The 21,640-nt window shown below is 35.9% G+C and overlaps 2 protein-coding genes across 3 annotated transcripts in view; one reads left to right on the top strand and one right to left on the bottom strand.

Annotated features, from left to right (window-relative positions):
* LOC115562846 (scavenger receptor class B member 1) overlaps positions 1-11,265 on the bottom strand; it is a 30,202-nt gene extending 18,937 nt beyond the window's left edge. Inside the window, exons 1-2 of the mRNA XM_089256839.1 lie at positions 10,944-11,265; positions 10,367-10,591 (exon numbers count right to left, since the gene is read on the bottom strand). Of these exons, the coding sequence (XP_089112965.1) occupies positions 10,367-10,385 (19 nt within the window). The 5' untranslated portion in view covers positions 10,386-10,591; positions 10,944-11,265. The remainder of the gene's footprint in view (positions 1-10,366; positions 10,592-10,943) is intronic.
* Positions 11,266-13,069: 1,804 nt separating this feature from the next.
* On the top strand, positions 13,070-21,432 carry Marf1 (meiosis regulator and mRNA stability factor 1-like protein). 2 transcript variants are annotated; one of them, XM_089256819.1, is made up of 9 exons: positions 13,070-13,088; positions 13,265-13,372; positions 14,833-14,978; positions 15,602-16,517; positions 16,578-16,709; positions 17,134-19,005; positions 19,067-19,328; positions 19,992-20,764; positions 20,834-21,432. In XM_089256819.1, exons 3-9 carry the CDS (start codon positions 14,959-14,961, stop codon positions 21,029-21,031), a joined length of 4,173 nt encoding a protein of 1,390 aa, XP_089112945.1. In that variant the 5' UTR covers positions 13,070-13,088; positions 13,265-13,372; positions 14,833-14,958; the 3' UTR covers positions 21,032-21,432. The 2 variants fall into 2 exon arrangements, with proteins under 2 accessions (XP_089112945.1, XP_030240861.2); XM_030385001.2 differs by lacking the exon at positions 13,070-13,088 and having other exon boundaries at positions 13,134-13,372.
* Positions 21,433-21,640: the final 208 nt, after the last annotated feature.

Raw genomic sequence — 21,640 nt, 5'->3', positions numbered from 1 at the left:
TCGTTTAGAGGAAATTTTCATTTAATTTGAGCAGAAAAGAGAACAATGTAAACAACAAAATATCATATTTATATAAGTCTCGATTTAAAATGATAAGATTACCCATCAATAGCTAATATACAAAGCTCTTTCTACTCAGCTTTATATTTTGACTATTGATTGGTAACTCTTATAAGAGCCCACAATAATAAACTGCTGTAAATTAAAAAGCAAACCCATTCAATTTCAAATTATAATATAGCAACATTTTTAATATAAATTATACTTTGCTAATAAATTATAATCTGAATTTTATGAGAAAAAAAGGTAAAAAAAAGTAAAGAAATAAAATAAAATAAATAAATTTATTAAAATGAAATACAAAAATATCATCACCAAAGAAATATTAAACTTTGCTGATAGTGACAATTCATTCAACAAAGTCTCATGGCCCTCCCTAAAATAACATCAGCATCATCATCACCATAGGCAACTCAAATCGTATGCTAAAATCTATCTGTTATATATTTTTGATATACTTATATATGTATATCATAAAAAATTATTTGTAATTATATATAATTGTAAGAAATGTTTTTCTATTATAAATTTTTTAAACAATCTTAATACAAGTTCAATCAAAATTGATAAATATGAAATCATGGCCATCCCAAACCCCAACACGATCGTATGCTCTGATTATACGCCGTGGGAAGCAATAGCAGTAGACATAAGTTATGAGATTAGAACTGAGATCGATGATCCGTGCTGCTCACTCATCTGAATGTAGCATAGATCACTGTAGCTTAGTCAATGTTAAGCTCAGCTGATAATGATAATGATAATGACATTGAATTTGTTTTAGGTGAAAATACTTTATGTGCAGTCAGCCAGGTCGTCACCCTGACCGCTGTATCACACTGATTTTGCTGCTAACCGACTAAAAAACAAATCACATTTCTCTCTCTCTCTCACTCTCTCTCGCCTGTTTTTTACCTCATAATCAGTGTTATCCCGCTTGAATCTTCAAGGTGAAGGCCTTCTACTTGCTCTAACTGAGCACTGGCCACAGTGCTACTGCCTTAATGACAATGATAATGATAATAATACTATAAACAATGATAATGATATTTATGAAAATGATAATGTAAATGTTAATTTTAATGTTAATGTTGATTATATTCTTTAAAACCTTATCTACTCTTAAAGTGCAATAAATTATTTATTCCATTTACTTGTTTTAATTATAAATATTTTTAAATGGCTAAAAACAGCGAATCGTACTAATCTAATTGCTTGTACTGAAATGGCAATTAAAAACGGAAGCTTTCTTTCCGGCAGCTATTCAAGTATATCTAACGCCCATTCTGAAAATCCGTCAGTCGATTAGAGCATAAAAAATGCATATTGAATGTCAGCGAAAATATATATGCATGAATTGCATTACAGCACAGTTTTTGAATGTGAAAATGAAAATAATGTCATTGAACTTGACGTTGCAATTTCCAAACTATAATTATAATAATGATTTTTTTTTTTGTTCATTTACATATATGCGAAGCTTTGCTGATTTCCTTTATCAATGTTTCACATCTATTTTATATTATTGGTATGCATTGGGATGCTTTATCAGTTTCCGCATTAACAATTCATTTGCCGTTAATCTTTGACTCAGAGGGGCAACAATTTGTTGCCATTGTTAAGAGCACCCAAAGAGATGTCAACTCATTCCCATTGTACGTCTAGCCAGATGACCTTGCCAAAGGCCGCTGAACTCACACTTTGACACAACAACGATACAGACTATACGGACAGAAAAAAAGACACCAAATCACAAAAAGAAAAAAAACCTACAAAAAACCGTACAAAAATAAATAAAACAAAATGTTTGGAAACAGTTTTTATTTATTTATTTTTTTTTTTAGATATCTGGTGAATACCCTACTCATGAATACCCTGCAATTGGCATTCTAATATCTCTCTCGAATGTTCGTTGTTCAATAATTTCCCACGCTCAAAATAATTATAGCCTCTCTATGCAATTCTCATATATTCAAGTACAATTGAGCTTTGATTATATGTTAAGTGCCATTTTAATAACTTGTATTTGTAGATAATTAATATATTTATAGTCATGTTTGCATACTTACAAAAAAAAGTAAAATCAATTTGATTTATTTTGTATAATGGAAATTTATTGATTTCCGTATTTGAGTAGCGGCTTAGCGTAAAATTTTGAAAAACTTTATTTTTTATTATTTATATAATGGGCTCGATATAATTGGCGTAATTTCCTAGAATTGTTTACAGTTTAACAACTCTTACCCTAGACGCAGTCATTAGCGTTAGGCAAACGTCGAAATACAATCAGTTATTGATAGGAGCTGGCGCTAATTGGCCAATGGATTGGCCACTTGGTGAGGCCAGATCGCAATAGATCCGCACGTCAATTCCGTAATTAGCGCACTTGCTGGCTAATTCGCACTTGGTAATCATAGTTAAGGTTTTCACTTTGATTAATTGCAAATTACATGCGAGGCAAGCCGAGCTGTGTGGTATGCGAGACTGCATCATCGACCGGGTTCAGTTTGGGGTCATCGGTTATTAGCAATTCGATGAACATCTAATATACTAGCTGATATATATCATATAAACATATATATATACATATATGTATCTATCTATTACAATTTGCGAGCTACGGCCCAGAAACAATGCCTTCTGGAACTCCGAAATTGTGTGTCGCAATTCACTTTTTGAGCTTTCGGCTCATGTTTTATGGATGGCCAATGAGACTTTGTCATCAGTAAGCAATAGTTGCCCAGGTTTAGTTTGGCTTGGCGGCCCAAGCAAAATAAAAAATAAAAAAAAATTCCATTAAATTCGGGCACGAAAATAGACAAAAGTTCAATTGTTCATTTGAAAGTGTTAAGCAGACAAGTGCAATTTAAATTGGGACACAGCTGACAAATAAAAAAATAAAAATAAACACAATTAAAAAGTTGAAGAACAGCAAAAAGAAAATAGTGTCATATATTATGTAATTTAAGGTTAACTTCTATAAGCAGAAATTTTGTACAAAAACTAATTGATATTCATATGTCGTGACGTCATAATTTCCAATAAGAAACAGTAAACTCTGTTTGACCCGAAATGTTTAATAATATTTATATTTATTATATCATTTTTATGACCGACTCTTGTATTTATTTCAGGCAAATCTAACGCCAGCAAAATATGTCCACATAAAATCCGTAGTAATTACAGCCAATTGGCTTTCTTTGGCTTTGCTGCTTGAATCTGGTTTTGGACATTAAATAAGTCAGGTTTTTAAAACTTGGTCTGTTAGTTATACAAGAGTATTTTGGATTTTGTGCCAGATTTTTTTTTTTTTTTTTTTTTTGGCTTAATTTGTTGTTGTTTATTTATTAAGCATTTGTTGTATTTTATAGTATATAGTATTTTTTAGTAGTATACAAACAAATTCAACTCTAGTAATAACAACAAAATATAACAAAGTATGTAGTCAAAGTTTTATATATACATATATATATTCCGTCATATTGTTTGCGGGCTTCCCTTAATTTTCTTGAATTTGCTTTAAAGCTGCGAAATTGTTGTCTTAAAGCGGGTTTTGTTAAAAGCGGTTCTAGTATCAAAAAAAAAAAAAAAAAATTGGTCTACTCAACTGCTTTTATAATACATAATGAGTTTATTGATATTTTATGGGTATTGTATGTTATATATGATGGCGTAGATTGTTGAATACTACACAAAAAACAAAACTTGGTAAATTAAAAAAAAATTGATTATAAATCTTATTTGTTTTAGAAAACTCATTAAAATTTGTATACAAGATTGGTATAAAAAGAATTGTGTGAGCCCAGAGAAATTATAAATGTTATATGTAAACATTTACTTAATAACAAATGCCTCAAAATCACACCATTTCAACTTAAAACAATAAGATTCACATATTTCGAATTCACGCAACTTTCAGAATTCCTCAGCAATCTTCTGGTATATTTATCATTTTCTATATTCTAAGCTTTTAGCTGAGTCAGCGAATTGATTTGCGTGAAGATCTTCATGATTTGCATTAGAGAGAACTTGTTTGCCAATTGTATGTTTGATTTATGATTGAAGCAAGCCAACGATGAGTTGACAATAACGATAATGATGGTGATGATGATGATATAGGGAATTTTGATGTAATACCTATAAGAGTTCGAACTTTGTGCAATGCAATAAACATAGGTAGTTAATAGCAGGTAATTTGTTGTTACAATCATGCATTCCACAACTATAGAGAGTGGGAAAGAGAGAGTGAGAGAGGTCTATGATAAAATATCAATGTTAACCTTTGCATTGTTCACACGTGCTGCTAATCCAACTGGGAATCGACGTCAATTGCAATTATCGATCGACTGACGTTCGATTTTCTGTATCGGTTCTTGATTTCCTCATGTCGGGTAATTAGAAAAACAAATCTGACATTGTTGTCAGTCGGTGATTTTTTTTTATTTTTCTAGGTCGTTCTTTGACAAGTGCAAGTTGAAGTTGAAGTGATTTATATAGAAATAGTAATACGATGACTAAAACAGTTCCGGTTTGATGTTGCTGTAACTCCCCGTCTCAGCCAGACTATGCGTAATGTCTAATCTAAAATAGATTTTATGCTAAATGTATGTAAGTATAACAGTTACAGGGACAACAGCTTTTATCATAAACTATTTCATGGGGCTAATTAGTCAGCCCGATTTCACGTGCTCTTGTAACCTTCAATATAAATGTCGAACGTATCATGTCCATGCAATTGTATTTTAATTGATTTAACTCAACTGGCATGTTTACACAGACTCACATAAAGAGATATCTCATAATAACTGCTTTGTCATGCCGGTGCGAAAGAACCTGAGCCCAGATACGGGCTTAAGACACAACTGAATTTTGTCTCTGGGGTATGGTTGACTATGAAATGCCCTATATGCAGCTAGAATACAGTTGGTCTGGGTAATTGTAAAGAAGAAACGACCTTTCCTAGAAAAATCATGATCATGTTCCAGATATAAAAATTGAGATATGTATATAAAAAAAAATAAATAAATAAATAAATATTGAAAATTTTAATAAAGCATATTTATTGGAAATATAAAGCATATAAAGAAATAAAAATATATTCTTATGCAAACATCTAATAATATAGGATCATATTAAAAATCTTGGTAATAAATTGAGAACAAACTTGTATGAATTACATCATATGAGAGGGTATTTTATTATCAGCTAACCCTGTGTGTGCATAGACTTGTTTTTTTCCATTCTTCTAGAAACATTGTATAATTGGGTAATCAGAGAAAAAAATAAACAAACAATAACAACAACAACAATGAATAATATTAGCAACGACAAATTGCATTGCTATTTCACAAAATACGCAAAATTCTCATTTGAAGCTTGTTCGATGAATTCCTCTTTATTTATATTTTTTTTTTTTTATATAAATTTATTATTTTTTATTGATTTTTTTTGACTTGTTTTGTTTTTTTTTTTTGTCTTTTGTCCCATCAGATCGGACTCTGACCGGGCAGGTCTCATCGTCGGCGTCATGAGCCATTCGACTCTGTTGAGTCAGCGATTTCTGTCTACAGTTCCAAAAGTGGTTTTTGCATTTGTAATTTGTGGTTGATTTGCCTTTTATAAGTGGCTCGTGCAAAGAATTTTGACTTATTGGATTAGCAATTTAATAAATATTAGGAAATCATTCAAAGAGTAACCTATATAAACATATATGACATATGTGTTTCGTAATACACACTGAATAGATGTATATTGTATATCTTTATATGAACATCAACAAATTTAGACGAAGCCATTAAAAACTTTAGCCACTTATCTTTTATGAAAACTGAAAGTTTTGTGCAACAGATGATTAATGATCACTTAATTTAAGCTCATTTGTAAACTTAAAAGAAAACCTCATGAAATAAGTGCAGTCAGCATATGAGAGATTAATGATCTTTGAGCAGTAACTTACAAATACAAAATATATATTTTAAAGAAATCTGATTCAGTTCCAAGCAATGCAATGAACAAAAGAAAATGAAGACAGCAAGAGTAGCTGTACCTTGAAGAGCGAAGGAATTAAGAAACAATATGAATAGATAAAGCTAAATGTAAATACTCTACTCGATAAGTTTGTTGTTGATGAAATCAAATTCATGTAAGTTTGGGTTTGAACAAAGCTTAGTACAAAATTGTGGCGTTTTATATAAAAAATGGGAATCTCATAGTAAGTTTTAATTAGTATGTTCAGGACATGGCATAAATATTAAGACAACAAGGTTTGATTTTTTTAAATATTAAAAGATACAGCCTTTCCAAATAAATTGTTATTTGAATGGAATAAATAGTATGTTTATTATTAAATGCAGCAAGTACTCAGCAAATTTTATTAAATATGACATTCAAAAATTTGTTTCAAGTAATATATAGTAAAAAAATAAAATAAAAACAAATAAAAAATGTTATTTAATATGATATTCAATAATTTTGTTCAAGTAATATATAATAAAAAATAAAATGAAAACAAAATAAATAAATTAATAATAAAATACACTTCACTTGGGTATTATCTGATGAGATCTGGCTAAATTACTATTACTACTTAAATTAATTTTTTCTTTTTTTTCAGATAATGCAAGGACTATAAAATCAACGCAATTAATCTGACAACTCAAACAGTTAGGAACACAGTATTTTTTTTTTTAATTCATGTGTTAAGCAATTGAAATATTGTTTAATTTCACTGAGTAACATTTATTTTAAATTTGTTAATGAATTCCACTGAGGTTAAACAGCGCCACGTGTGTGTACTGTAATTTGTTACAAAAATATATTGGAGTTATGAATATGTATATACATATAATCTTTGAACAGCCTCTGAGATTCCTTTGGCAAAATTTAAAAAAAAAAAAAAAAAAAAAAAAAAAAAAAAAAAAAATACGCATTTCTGAAGCACATTTTTGCGAAAGCCCCATACAGAAACAAGCTTTGAACGAAAATTTCGGCAGCTAATCATGAATTGGCACAAAATGAGCTGGACTCGGGAAACGGGCGCTAATGGTTTTATATACATACATATATGTATAGTTTTTTGTTTTTGTTTTTTTTTAATTAATTTAGCTGCGTCGCAAAAAAAAAACAAAAAAACGAAACTTTGATGAGCGCCAGCAACCAAAACAAAGACTAAATAAATTGAGTTACATACATAAATCATGATGTGTATGTAAAGCATAGCTGAAAGTGTTATATACACCACTATACATACATACATATACATATGCACACATATGCTTATATGTGTCTATGTTTATGCCAGACGAGCCCCGAAACCTTGTAACACTTTTATCAACATCATCGTCAACGTCGCCGTTTCCACCGTCATCGAATTTCTCATGAACAAAATAAATGTTTTCCATACATACACTTGCTCCATAGACAGTGTTGGTATTATTATAGCTTATAAATCTATCTGGTTTTATGCACGCCCAAGTTCAAGTTCAGCCTCAAGTACAAAAGCTTACCTCCTCTCTCTCTCTCTCTCTGTCTCTCTCTCTCTCACTCTCTTCTTCCCCTTGTCTATCTCTTGCTCGCTCTTTCCCAATATTCGCTTATTCAATTACGACAACAATCAAAATTTTATTTAATGCTCAACATGCAATTTACAAGCAATTAAAATCGCATAACCAATCATATATATATATAATTAACTGTAGTAAAATATAAGTGCAAAAATACAACAAATATTTGTTTGACATAATGAAGACATTTAGCTGAGTTAAGGGCGTGCGAAGTCATAAAAATGAACACGACAAACTGAATATAAACATAAACTAAGTCCAGAAATCTGATCTAATTATATGGGCTGAACGCTGAAGCCGGCCCATTAACATTTTAACAACTTAGTTACACGAATTAAGTAAGCCATTAAATTAGCATGAAGCCATGGAGAATGACAACCGAAAAACTATATGTTTCCATAATATTATTTAATCACATACACATATCATGTAAAACGAGAAAGTAAATGTTCGAAGTCAACAAACTCTTTGAGATCAGCTGAATTTGTTTGGTTTAAGATTAATTTAATTAATTAATTTTAAATACAAATATAAATTTTGTAAAACAAAATCACCGTATTATAGTAATTTTTATGGTGATATTAAGTTCCACATATAATATATAAGTTTAAAAAATTGTATTTTTAAGCACATCACGGGTCTTAAAATAATTATAAATAATTACTCGTTCTAAAGTTCTCTTTATAGCTGTGAAGAATTGTTAGATAAGCTCGTTATTTATAGTTTCGCTGTCTAATGGATTTTATTTGAAAAAATCCTAAGCTCCAGAAACATGAGATTATCTAAAATATAATTTGTTGCCAAGTAAAAATTTTCGTTTTATGAGCAAATACACATAAAAATCCAATTGACTGTAGTTAACACCTTGTTAATTGCTATTGTAAGCGAAATTGTATGATTCTATATTCATTCACAGAAGATAAATGGGTATATTGGTTTGTCTGTCCGTCCAGCTGTCCATTTGAATACAAACTATTTCGTTGCTATTCAAGTGAGAGAAATGAAAAATACTCTACTAGTTGTAGCTCCCGATTCGCCCTCTAGGGGCGTGTCAAATCAGAAAATCCATTTTCCGGTATCTCAGAGAGCAATGCTAGTTGAAGTGCTACAAAGTGGAAATTCCTGCAATTGATTTGCATCAAAATAATATGCAAGTACCAATCGGAGGCGTGGCAATTGGTAAAATGGATCAAAGTTTGGGCCTTGAATGAGTATTCTGCAGTAGGTAAGGTCCGTATGCAACGGTCTTACTTGTTTGTTTTTCTTTCGTATTTTCCCATCGACTTAAATCTTGATTTATATCTGTGAAATTTTTAACTCAATAAGGTAATTTATGGCACCTTCCGCGTCTCGTTTGCCCATTACAAATAAACAACAAAATTATTGTTAAGTACATAATTAAACATTATTGATTTGTGAAGAGCGATCGGGTAGACGCCGTATTTACATTGAGTGTTGCGATTTATTTATGCGAATTCTGTTTGACAGCTTTGATTGATGCATACGCCTCGTTTCAATGTATTTAAATATAATGAAAATATATTTAAAAATATACATATATATCACTGCATTTTTTCGGGTTAACTTGGGTCAGCACTGATACGTGTTACACAACTGCATGGGCGCGCAGAAATTGAGATTGTTAGACTGCTTTGAGATCAATGCACTGATAGATTTTTATTAATGGGTTTTTAATAACTATAATTGGAAATTAATAACATTAAAAAAATGATTTTGAAAAAAGAAAAACTAAAATAAATAATGTCGCAAAAGATAATTGGATTCGTAATACATATATATATACATATAATATATATCATTTTTTGTTAGCTAGGTTCTGTATTTAATAAATGTAAAACAATTGCAAATTGTTTTATTAAGTGTATTATTTCTATTATATAAAACACATGTTCCTGATAAGGTTTTTACGAGAAAGCAACGTGACTTTTATGTATATTATACATAATATATAATCATAAAAATATTATCTCTAAAATTATAATAAAAATATTTATATTCGCCAGACGTAAACATAAAAATTCCTACGACAATAAAGTCGAAATAAAATTTGACCTTCTGAAGCCTAAGCCTAGGAGTAGAGTCCAGATCTTTGTTAACCTTCACAGGAGATGTATAGATTGCATTGATTTTACTGAAAAATTTAAAATTGTAAAGCTAAAAATTCGTTTCAAGCTTAAGACCAGAATGCACTTTGAAAGTAGGAGCAAGAAACAAGCAAAAACATATTATCTTAGTGATACAATCCAACAACAACTTTTTTAGCCTCTCTCTTGCACCATGTAGTACATTTTCAAGTTTAAAAAATCTTGACACTTTATAATTCAAAGACATACGCGAGCACATTTTCAATAGTTTTGCCCGAGAGACATTGCACAAAACCAATATACTTATTTCACGGTCGAGAATGAGTATTAAATCAGGAGCGTAGAAATCTGTATAACAGATCAGTGAGGGCACGAAATACTTGTAAACAATATAAAATATATATATCGCACAAAATTCATAATTATAAAAATAATTAAATCAATTAACACAAATTCTTTTCCACAAGAAGAATGGAAAAATTAATTAATTCCCTTAACTTGATAATGTTTTTAGTTGAAATTATATTGTTTATATTTTAAATAAGCATATTTCAATTCAATTTCAGTCACAAAGAAACTTTTCATATATTCATTTGTATTCACAATATACATCTATATAAAAAATGCATTTGTACTTACTTTTCGGTCTTGAAAACATTTTCGTCGAATTTATGTTTGATTTATTTTGATTGAAATATTTTTAATCTGTTTTTTTTTTTTTTACTTTATATATATATATTTTTATATAATTTTTGCACTTGCACTGACAACGCTAGATTGAATTGTGTTATGTTCTCATCGCAGGAGGAATTTCAGATAATGCGGAAATTCAGCCTAAAAAAATCTGTCTATATCAGCTGGCAACTGCCAGCGATCGAATGAATTTCAATTTAAATGAACCAGAGCACAGCTCAATGATTGAAATGTTTTATGTGCTATATATAATAATATTAAGCGATCTATATTGTATGCATGCCAGATTATACATATAAGAGTACATGTGCATAATCTATATGTGAGAAAAGAGCTTTTGGAGCATCCAATTGGAACGTCATAAGTCTTATCAGAGTCGAGAGCACTCGAAGCAGACTGACAATCAGACAGACACAGGTGGCGGCAGCCTTAAGGGTTTAGTTTTTTTTTTTTTTTTTTTTTGCTGTCAGCTAGGCCAACAGCTGTTCAGGTTGGTAACGAAAAGACCTTTTTTTTAATTTACCACACGGCGAACCCAAATTGGGTCAGTTATATTAGTTGTTGGTAGTAATCAGCTTATTGCAGTTTTGTATTCAATTGGTTTCTTTGTGTCATGCTGCTGAGAGAGCATTAAGTCGAGACGCTCGTTCGTTGGTCTAATTAGCCGAAGCCCTGAACTATATTTTACATTGATTTATATGTACATGTGTACATATGTATATGGAACAAATGTATTTATATAGCAAGTCTTTTGATTTAGCACCGCACACTGAACACTTTTCTAGTTTGCCTTTCGATGGGGGAGCTCGATGAGCGCGACTAAGCTTAAGCGAAACGAAATCTCTAATCAAAATAAAATACCCAGCTGAAGAAGTCGTTGAACGTAGTCACACAACAAGGAAGGCAGCGAATACAATACAAGAAGAAACACACACACATACACACACGCACTCACATGCACATACCCACACACACACTCACTCATTTGAGGACTGGAAACTGGAAAGTGCGATAGCGGAGATCAGCAAAAGAGCGTGTGCCCACAGCTGCCCAGCATATGTATATCGAAGAAGTAACTGTAAATATGTCACATTTGGCTCAACATTCCAATGGAAGGCACTAAAATTGCCTGTCTGCTCCAGGAAGTAATGTAGACTGACTAACGAAATGCCCTCTCTATGAAATTGCTTGGGCTCTGTTAAAGAACATGATTTAATTTAAATAAATATTAATGCATATAATATTAAATATATATTTCATTGTTTTCTATATTATTTCATCTTTTTATTATTTAATAAGAAATTAATAATCATTGTTATCAGCCCTTTTTAACTTAATATATTAACAAGCAAGTATTAAAAAAAGTGCGTGTTAGTTAAACATAATAGAGATATTAAATATATATGTACACATATTTTCTTTATATTAATATTTTTACTAAAAATTTTAAAAATTTTAACATTTAACATTTAAATTTTAAAAACTTTTTAATTTACTAATAAATTAATTAAGTAGACTAAAATTGAAATTTGAAATTTATAAAAACCAATGAAAGCTTCAATAAATTTAATATAAAATTATATTAAAAGAATTTAAAAACGTACAAAAATATTTAAAACCATAAGCATATGTACATATATAACTTTTTAATTTGTTCGTGTATAGTTGATATTTCATGAACAATATATGTATATTATTCCGTATTTAGTTTTGAAGATCTTCAAAGAGTTTTATCGCGAGTTGAACGGATGCCAACAGTGACTGCCCAAGCCGACCCTAAAGACTGATAAAATGAATAAATATATACATACATTCATATATACTGTATATACATATGTATTTATTCATTCAGTTAGAAACCACTATTTGAATGGCGAGAAATTCTATTATTCTAGAAACTTGTGCTCGAACCAAAGAGAGTTGTCAACTGAGATAGTTAGCTGGCGTACTAGTTGGACATACTTGGGCTTGGCATGGGGGTAGATGATTAGCTATAATTGACTATCGTTTAAGGGGTTCAATAACACGTATTCTAATCGCATTTAAATTGGTTATATAATATTAGAGCAACGCGTACATCGTATGCCCAATGCATACGTATATCTATAAATAATATACATATAGGATGTAGGTATATGTGAGAATAGTTTCGCATCATATAAGCCTGCTTACCTGGCCGTTAAGTTTTTTAATTCAACCTGCAATTAAGGCAAATCAAGCGCGGCATATGCTGTTATTAACAATTATAGAGGTCAGCTTCCAGCTTACAGCTCACAGCTCACTGCGCGTAAGTGACGCAAATGCCCAGGAAAGTGAAGGGAACTTTGCTACAGTTACCTATGCACATTAAAAATTCAGATATCAGATCAAAATACACAAGAACAAAAAAACCATAAAGAGGACGCTACAATCGAACACAAAAAAAAACGGTTCCGCAACTGGAAACCTGTGTAAGAGGCGGCTTCCTTTCCATTTGCTCTCGATTGTAAGGTCAACTTAATCGTTACGCCCACCTGGCAACCCTAATTTCCCACTTCCAATCTACACACGTGAATCGCGGATCGCCCCTGGCTTCGCGCCTTGGCGCCAAAGCTTCTTCCAAGCGCCTCAGTTGCCCTCGAGAGATATACGCGCACGCAGAACCGAAGCCCAGAAGCCACAAAATTTTGTTCGTCCTCAGTGTTATTTTTTTTTTAATTCAAACTTTTCTTCAAGAACACGCGATTTAAGATTTCTTATTATTCTACATTTCGTTTTTTTTTTTCGAAAATAATATTTTTATTTTACAAAGGAGAGATTTTATTTTATTTGTATTTGTTTCAAAATTTCTTTCACATCAATAAGTTAACAAGTTCCAAACAAATATTGATTTTGTTTAATTATTATAAGTTGTTTTAAACGAATCCGAGCTGGGTGGCTTTTTATTGCATTTCTGGGTTTTCCGCTGCACACGTGAGTATATGAATAAAATTACAGTGGTACAAAAGTGATTCAATTGCGTTTTGATTGCTTGCTCTGCGAAAACACGTGCGTTTCGATAGATTATAGCATTCGAGAAATAATTAAACGTTTGATTTGCGTCAGAAGGAAATAAAAACACCTCAGCAAAGTCATCTCTATAATTTCTCAAGTCTCGATTTCGAATATTAATCTCTAATAATAAAAATATATTTCTAAAATATATTTTTCCCTTCATTTCTTTATACACAAACTTTATTTGGTCAAATAATAGAGCTAAATATTTTACAGGGTATTAGTTGTTGGTATATGCCCAATTTCGAATACGCAATTCTCGCTCAACTCTGTAATTATTAAATTATTCCATTTAAAGTGAGTCAATCAATCTAACTTGTATTCTATTTAAATTTCAATTACAAATTAATCTCGTCACACTGTGTAGCTGTAACTGTATTCATATACAGTTAACTGTCTTGCAAACTGTCATACTAAACTTTACTTTCGTACAATTGAAAAAAAAATAAGTAAAATGCGCTGCAAGCTCGCTCTCTTTATCTTTACATATTCTTTGCACTTACCCTTTCTCTCTCTCTTTCTCTTTCGCTCCCTCCTTCACTCTCTCTCCCTCTCTCTCTCCTTGTTTCTCACCGTTCTCATGTTGACATTGACTATTTAATTAACACCGTAAAGCAGGTTATTTATTCCCTTTTAGTTGGGCGTATTTCATGTTTTTATTGATTTTTTCTTTATTGATTTTCATTTATTTGTATTATAATAATCTTATTTATTATTGATGTGCTTGAGCAAATTGTTTCATTTCAACAGTTTTATTGCATACATCCAGTTTCCTTATATGGATTTCGGACTGGTAGAATTTATTCAATCAGAAATACTCTGTTAAAATATTGAATCTGATTGAGCTAGAATTAAGGGAAGTCATACATACATATATCAAATCCAAGAAAAAGCTAATTGGATTCTTATTGATATAATAGGCTAATAATATGGATTCTATAAAAGTATTCTTCTTACTGACTCAGCAATGTTTATCATACCATAGAATACCATAGAATATTACGTTTTTATATAAAAATATAAAAATATCAAAGCAAAGGTCTCCCCTCTTCATTCCCAAACTATTTTCGGATCAATCAAACTCTCTCAGTCCAGCAATCATTACCAGGGTATATGCTAGTCATGTCCACTCTCTCACTCGATCAATCTGACAAGTCTTAATTGATGTGCCTATGCAAATCGTATCGTGTTAACTCTTTTATTGATCTTTGAAGTCGCAGAGAATTAATGAATTAGATGAAATGCTTTGCATTTGCTTTGATTTAAATTAGAATCAGAGCCGGCACCGGCACCAGAGCACAAATGGAACGCATAATTCCACATGCATATAAATATAATTCAATTATTGGGGATTTTCTATTTGTGCTTTCGAATTCCAGAGAAATACATCAGACGCGTGTCCAGCAGGTGCCAAGCACGGGCATCGATAGATACTTTGAGCTGCCCGCTAACATAAGTCCAGAGATTACAATTCCAGTTCCAGTTCCGCCTAGAAGCTATACGAAATGACCGAACGTTTGTACAGGTAAGTGCGACTTATACTAGTGATAGAAACTTTTACCTGCAAAGGGCACACTTGTTTACAATTTTCAATTGATCTATGTGACGAATTTTGTAAATACACTTATTCTATTTGTTCTACATAATATTATACCATCATATTTCTTTTTCTCATATGTATAAACTGAGTGCCAGCAAAGGGTATTAAGGCTTTAACCTAATTGGCATTACATTCCTCACTAAGCTGATTGGAAAATAAATAAATAATTGATGATGGGCGTTTTAATATTGTTATTGATATTTCCTTTTCTTTCCGGAACTTATGTTTTTATGTATATTGATGGGAAGAAGATAATTAAGACAGTTATAAGTTATAAGTAAATTGAATTCAACTTCCGAGGATCCGATTAAGGGCTTTTTAAAAATGCGAAGAATCGCATCTTGTGAAAAAGTATATACAAAATATAATTTACATATATGTATGTATAATGAGAATTCAAATAACAGTAATTGTTTATATATAATTCGATAATAACAAACTGAATCAAAATTTATCCATTTAAAATAATATTATTTTTTTTAATACATGCTCCTAAGTTTTCTTATAGAGATCGTATTGAACATATTTATTATTTCTGACTCCCTCAGCTGGCCGGGTGATGCTGGCGCCGAGAATCCAGCCGCTGCCTACTATGGCGCCCAATCGCAGCTCTATCCGACGGCTCTGTGCGCGGACTACAACAACAATGCGGGCATTGGAGGTTTGCGTTACTTCAATGGACTGCCCGGGTATACGGCTCCGCCCGGATTGCTGCCGCACAAGTATACGGGCGGGCCGCCCATGCCCAGCCAGTTGGAGGTGTGCCAATATGCGCATGCCAATGGCAGCGCCAGTTGCTACAATCGCAATCGTTATATGCCCTACAATCACAATCGGGCATGCGCGGCCGCCGCTGCTATGGCAGCGGTCACTGGTCACCCATTGGTGGCGTTGGCGCAGCCTCATCATCAGCAACAGCAGCCGCAGCAGCAGCAGGGCTTGGGCTTAGGTCCAGGAGGTGTTGGTGGTGGTGCAGCTGCTGCTTATGGCGGCGGCTATCCGCCAGTCTTTGCGCCCATTTATCAGCAGCAGCAGCAGCAGCAGCAGACAACTCCACTGGCCACGCCCACCAGCAGCGGTCCATCCATGACGCCCACCGTGAGCATTGCAGCCAGCAGCGCTGCCATCGCCGCTGCCACAACTGCAGATTACGGCTATGGCAATGGCCTGATCAACACCATGGCGCCCAGCATGGCGCCCATGTCCTGCTCGGGCGCCTCGACCATGTCCACCAACAGCTGTGCCAGCAGCTCCAACAGTGAGTCGAGCACACCGGCTCACACCTTTGCCAGTGTAACGGATCCCAGCGATGCGGTCACACTGCAAATTACCAATCTGGACTACTCGCTGGATGAGACCAGTTTGCGTAATTTCCTCATGAATCAGCTGAAGCCCATCACGCCGGTCGTCTCGCTCAACTTTGAGGCGAGCAGCTATGCCAAGGTCACCGTGCCGGATCTCTATGTAAGTGCTGGCATCCCCAAGGAACTGTTCATAGTTTATATGTTGTGCATTCCCCTCCAGTTCGCCAAGCAGGTGGTGTCCAATTTGCACCGCAAGAAGATTGGCCACAAACGCATGCTGGTCAGCTACACGCGCGACTCCTCACTCACAGAGATCAACACGCTGCGCTGCCAGGTCGCTGGTCTACTGAAGGTTGGTATGCCTATAATATAGACTTGAAATGATCTCCATTTTAATGTTTTTATTTTGTTTAAATATCCCTTATTTTCTATACTTTATATGTTTTTCTTTTTATGTTCACTTTGAAGTTATTTATTTTATAAATTTACTAAGAAATCATTATTTACTATCTATAGAATGAGTTACTTTATTTAAATACTTATTTTTTATTGTTTCGAATATTTATTTTTAAATTGTTATATGTGAGATATGAGACAGTATTATATAAAATATAATATTCTTCAATTTCTGATTCCATTTTATGTCATTTATTCTTACTATAATAATTTCTTTATCAATTTATTTTCTTGTTTTTATATATTTTATTCTAATCTAATTTCTATTGCAATATTTTCTTCTCTTTATTATACCAAATCAACCTCGATTTCCGCTACAGGACGTTCCGTATTATACATTGCCCATGTATAAGTTCCGTGAGCTGTTTCAGTCGCGCTTCAAGACCTCAATCAGTGTCCTGGATTTGTACAAGATGCAGGATATCTGCACCATTAATGCGGGCAGCAATGAGGACAAGTTCATTAGCCTGCAGCCGGAGCTGGTCAATACGCTGGAGAGCTCGCCCCTGATGGAGGGACTGCAGCACAGCGTGCCCTATTGCACGATCCACTTTAAGCGCGAGCAGCACAAGGGCTGGGCCGAGCAGGAGATCGAGCCGTTGCCCAATGTGTGCATGACCATAGCCGAGATACAGCAGCTGATCTATCCGCTGTTGAAGCACCATCCGGGCGACATACCCGTCGCCACTCTGCTGCACTGCATCGAGGGTCAGCTGAAGGTGCAAATTGCGGCCAACGAGAGCGGCGTCAATCTGGAGCACCTGGTCTGCTGTGTCCAGGGCATACAGATACAGGTGAACAATTTCGGCATCAAGATTCTCGGCTGGCTGGAGCTCAACAAGGATCTATCAACGGGGGCCAGCACCAGCACCAGCAGCACCAACACCAGCAGCGCCAGCGCCAGCAGCAGCTGCAACAGCAACACTGGCAACAGCAACATGGCCAACGTCAGCCTGAATGGCAGCGAGCGTGGGAATGGCAATGGGAATGGGAATGGAAATGGCGGCTCGAGCGGCTACTTCAAGAACTCTGTGGCCGATCCACTCTTTCAGATCTCACGCGAGGTCATCGAACTGGTGAAGATGTCGCCCAAGTCCACGATGAAGTTCAATCGCTTCATACCGGCCTATCACAATCATTTCGGCAAGCAATGCCGCGTGGCTGACTATGGCTACACCAAGCTGATTGAGCTCTTCGAGGCGCTCTCCTCGGTGGTCCAGATCATGGGCGATGGCGAGAATCGCCAGATAACGCTCACCCATCGCACACAGATCAGACGCTTCACCTCGGATCTGTTGCGAGTGCTGCGCGCCAACGGCAACAATTCGGTGCTCCTGTCCCAATTGCCGGGCATCTTTGCCCAGACCCAGAATCGTAACTTTGATGTCACCGACTATGGTGTCTGCGACATTGTGGACATCTTGGATGGGCTGGTCAACAGCAACATTGTCGTGATCAGCCCCGTGCAGCAGGGCAAGGATATCCTAATCTCAATGCCAAAGCGCAAGCAGACCAACGCCGAGCTGGAGAAGACCAGCGTCTTTGCTGGCGAGATGGTTGAGCTGTTCCAGAACGCACTCCAGTATACCATATCGTTCCAGAAGTTTGTGCGCTCCTATCACTATCATTTTGCGTACCAGTGCCGCCTGAGCGACTTTGGGTTCGTGAAGCTGGCCGATCTCATGGACGCCATACACGGCGTCGTCGAGCTGGAGCTCTCCAGCGACGAGGACAAGAAGATTGTGCTGTCGCCCAAGGTGGCGCGACGTGTGTTTGCCGAACAGTGCGAGGATCTCATACGCAACGTGACGGGCAACTCCACGAACTGCATGAAGCTGGAGCAAGTTCTGAAGCTGCACAAGAAGAAATTTGGCTATCAAATGCTGGCACAAACCCTGGGCGCTCCCGACATAGCCAGCGCCATTGAGCTGCTGCCCTATGTGGAGCTGGTCCACAAGGAGCAGGCCACCTGGCTGATCTGTCACAATGACGATGTGGAGTTCCGTCAGCTCTGCTATCGCGCCTGCAAGCAGCTGCTGCAGCGCGAGGCGGGAGCCAAGGCTGCCAGCGGAGAGTCCGCACCGCCCAAGCTGGAGCCACTCAGCCAGGCGCAATTCCTGACCGATTTCAATGCCAAGCACAAGGCGCAGCTGACTGAGTCGGCGCTGCGGGCCATGCGACATGCCATAGAGGTGAGCAAAGAGACTCTCCATGAACATACCTAGATATATGGACTTGTATATATTCTCTTAGATCTATGTGGAGGCTGATCAGCCGTGCGTGCGACTCACGGCCTTCATGCGCTTCCTGGTGTCCATTGTGCGCCTCCTGGAGCAACGCCCCAGCATGTATCTGTACGAGCTGAAGAACAGCCTGGACTGCGGCCTGAGCACCACCTTCGAATATGGTTTCCCCAACTTGTATTCGGTGATTGTGGCGCACGATGATCTCTTTACAATCAACATGGGCGCCACGCAGGAGCGCAGCGATGTGGCCCTAAATGTGAACTGCGAATGTGAGTTAGAGAGAGAATGTGAGAGTGAATGATGAAGAATAGATATGTAGGTGAGAGGTGAGGGAACTGTACGGTCTGCTAGATACTCAAGTTGGTCTCTTATATCGGTAGATCGTGGAAGGCGGATTGGGTTGATAGAATGTTCCCAAGGAAAGGAATTTTATATAGGAAACAGATCTCAAAGGCAAAAAAGGAATAAACTGGCATGAGTCGGTATAATGCTGTATTTATGTTGTAAGTCCTATATGAGGTTGCCAACTCTGGCAAGAAGAAACCTATTAATCGTCATATTATGTGGTGTTCAATTGATGAGAATTTTCTTTGTGAAATAGCGATCAGCTATTTCCTGAGTGGAGCAGCTACATATATCTCCAGATAGGATAAAGGATAAAGGTTCCCATCTGTGGAATATAATCCGAACTTAAGATTTCCAATTGAGTGAATATGTTTTCGCCAGGACAACTTAGGATCTAATGTGGGTTCAAGATCTTTTTTCGGGATGAGTCACTTAATCGGGAGTGCGTCAAGATAAATTTGTGGGCAGGGCTTTGGTCTCTTTATCAAGATGAATGTGTTTAAGTTCTTCAGTCTACGCCAAATATTTATATATATAAATTGAATTTAATTTACAAGCATCTATATATTTATGAAAATCCCTTACAGTACGCCTTGGCTCTGGTGCCACGCATCAGCATCTGTTTGGCTCTCTGAAGCTGCCCTATGCCAAGCATAAGGCGCAGCGCAGCGCTCGCACGCCGCTGGGCGAGCACAATCGTCCGGCTCTGGCCCAGGCAGCGCCACCGCACAAGACCCGAGCCATTGCCAATGAGTATGCCGGCAGCATGGGCAGCGTGTGCAATGGGGCGTTCAAGCCGCAGGTGTCCGTCAACAGCTTCCAGGCCTATCAGGAGCAATTGGCCACCAACTCCAAGTGCTCGCCACCCAGTGCCAACAGCTCGGTGCTGTCGTCGACCATGTTGAACAGCTCGTTGTGCAGCAATTGCAGCAACAAGGAGAATTCGCTCAATAGCTCGCAGCAATTCTATCACAACAACAGCAGCAGCAACAGCAGCAACAGCATCAACAGCAGCGGCGGCAGTAGCAGCAGCAGCAACAGCTCCTTCAATACATCCTGTGAGCTGAACAACAGCCTCTGCTCTGGCGATGTTACCTCCAGCACGGCCATTACGCAGGCCATGCCGTATGCGCAGGCGGGCAAGCTTTGGTATCGTCGTCAGGCAAGCTTCTATCAGCAGCAGCAGCAGCAGCTGCAGCAGCAACAACAGCAGCAACGCCAGCGCCAACAGCAGCAGCAGCAGCCGATGTCGAACTTGTTGCCACATCATCTGGACTCTGGACGAGATCTCTATGATCTGAATGTGGCGCCCATTAGCTCCTGCTATGAGCCACCCAAGCCCGATACGCCGCCCTCTGAGGTAACTAAAACTCAATGGCTAAAACAATTTTATAATTATGCATACAATTTCTATATATTTCTGCACTAGAAACTGCCCTTCTGGATCGATCCCATTTGGAGCAATCAGTCGCAGGAGCCCAAGCAAAATTCACTCAACATTCGTCTGCCAGAGCTCAAGGCTCTCAATGTCTTGCCCATGCTGCTATCGCCATATACCATATCCAAGCATGTGAATATGAAGCGGCAGATGTTTAACTTTGATAATCACGATCGCAAGATAGCCTAAACTTAATAATAATAATAATAATAATCTCTACTTAGATCTTAAGTGCCAAGTGGAATAGGAAGACTTTCACTTTTTCATTTATATAAGGGTTCCCGGTGAGCCTTGAAATTGTTACAATTTGATTTCATATCGATAAGAAAGATTTTTGTCTCCATTCAAAAGAGAATACACAAGAAAGAAAAATGTTCCTTTAGCTGTAGAGCAATTTGTTAATGCCATTCATTCTATTGATACTACGAGAATTACGAGGATATATCATATAAGATTGCTTTCTTTTATAAATTTGTTACACGGATCACAATCAACACATTTTGTATTTTAGTCCTTAAGCTACAATTTGTAAATTGCTCAAAATTGTTGAGTCGAAACGTTAGAAAAAATATATATATTTTTTGATCGAGAGAAGAGTTTTTTTGCGAAGGAATTTATGGGGTATATGGTTCTTAAAGAGAGATTGTTTCACACATTGTGTTGACTAGGATGAAAAACTTAATCAAGATAATTCGATTGCCCTGCCTTGTCTGATCTAGAACTCATTTTTCTATAAATACGATTTAAGAAATATCCTTTTGAAAACGTAGCTATTTCTTGGTTTTGATTCATACGCTA

This window comes from Drosophila navojoa, chromosome 3 (assembly GCF_054131105.1).
Source record: "Drosophila navojoa isolate 15081-1374.11 chromosome 3, UAZ_NAV_1.0, whole genome shotgun sequence".
Lineage (NCBI taxonomy): Eukaryota > Metazoa > Arthropoda > Insecta > Diptera > Drosophilidae > Drosophila > Drosophila navojoa.
This window is presented reverse-complemented; position numbering and strand designations above follow the sequence as displayed.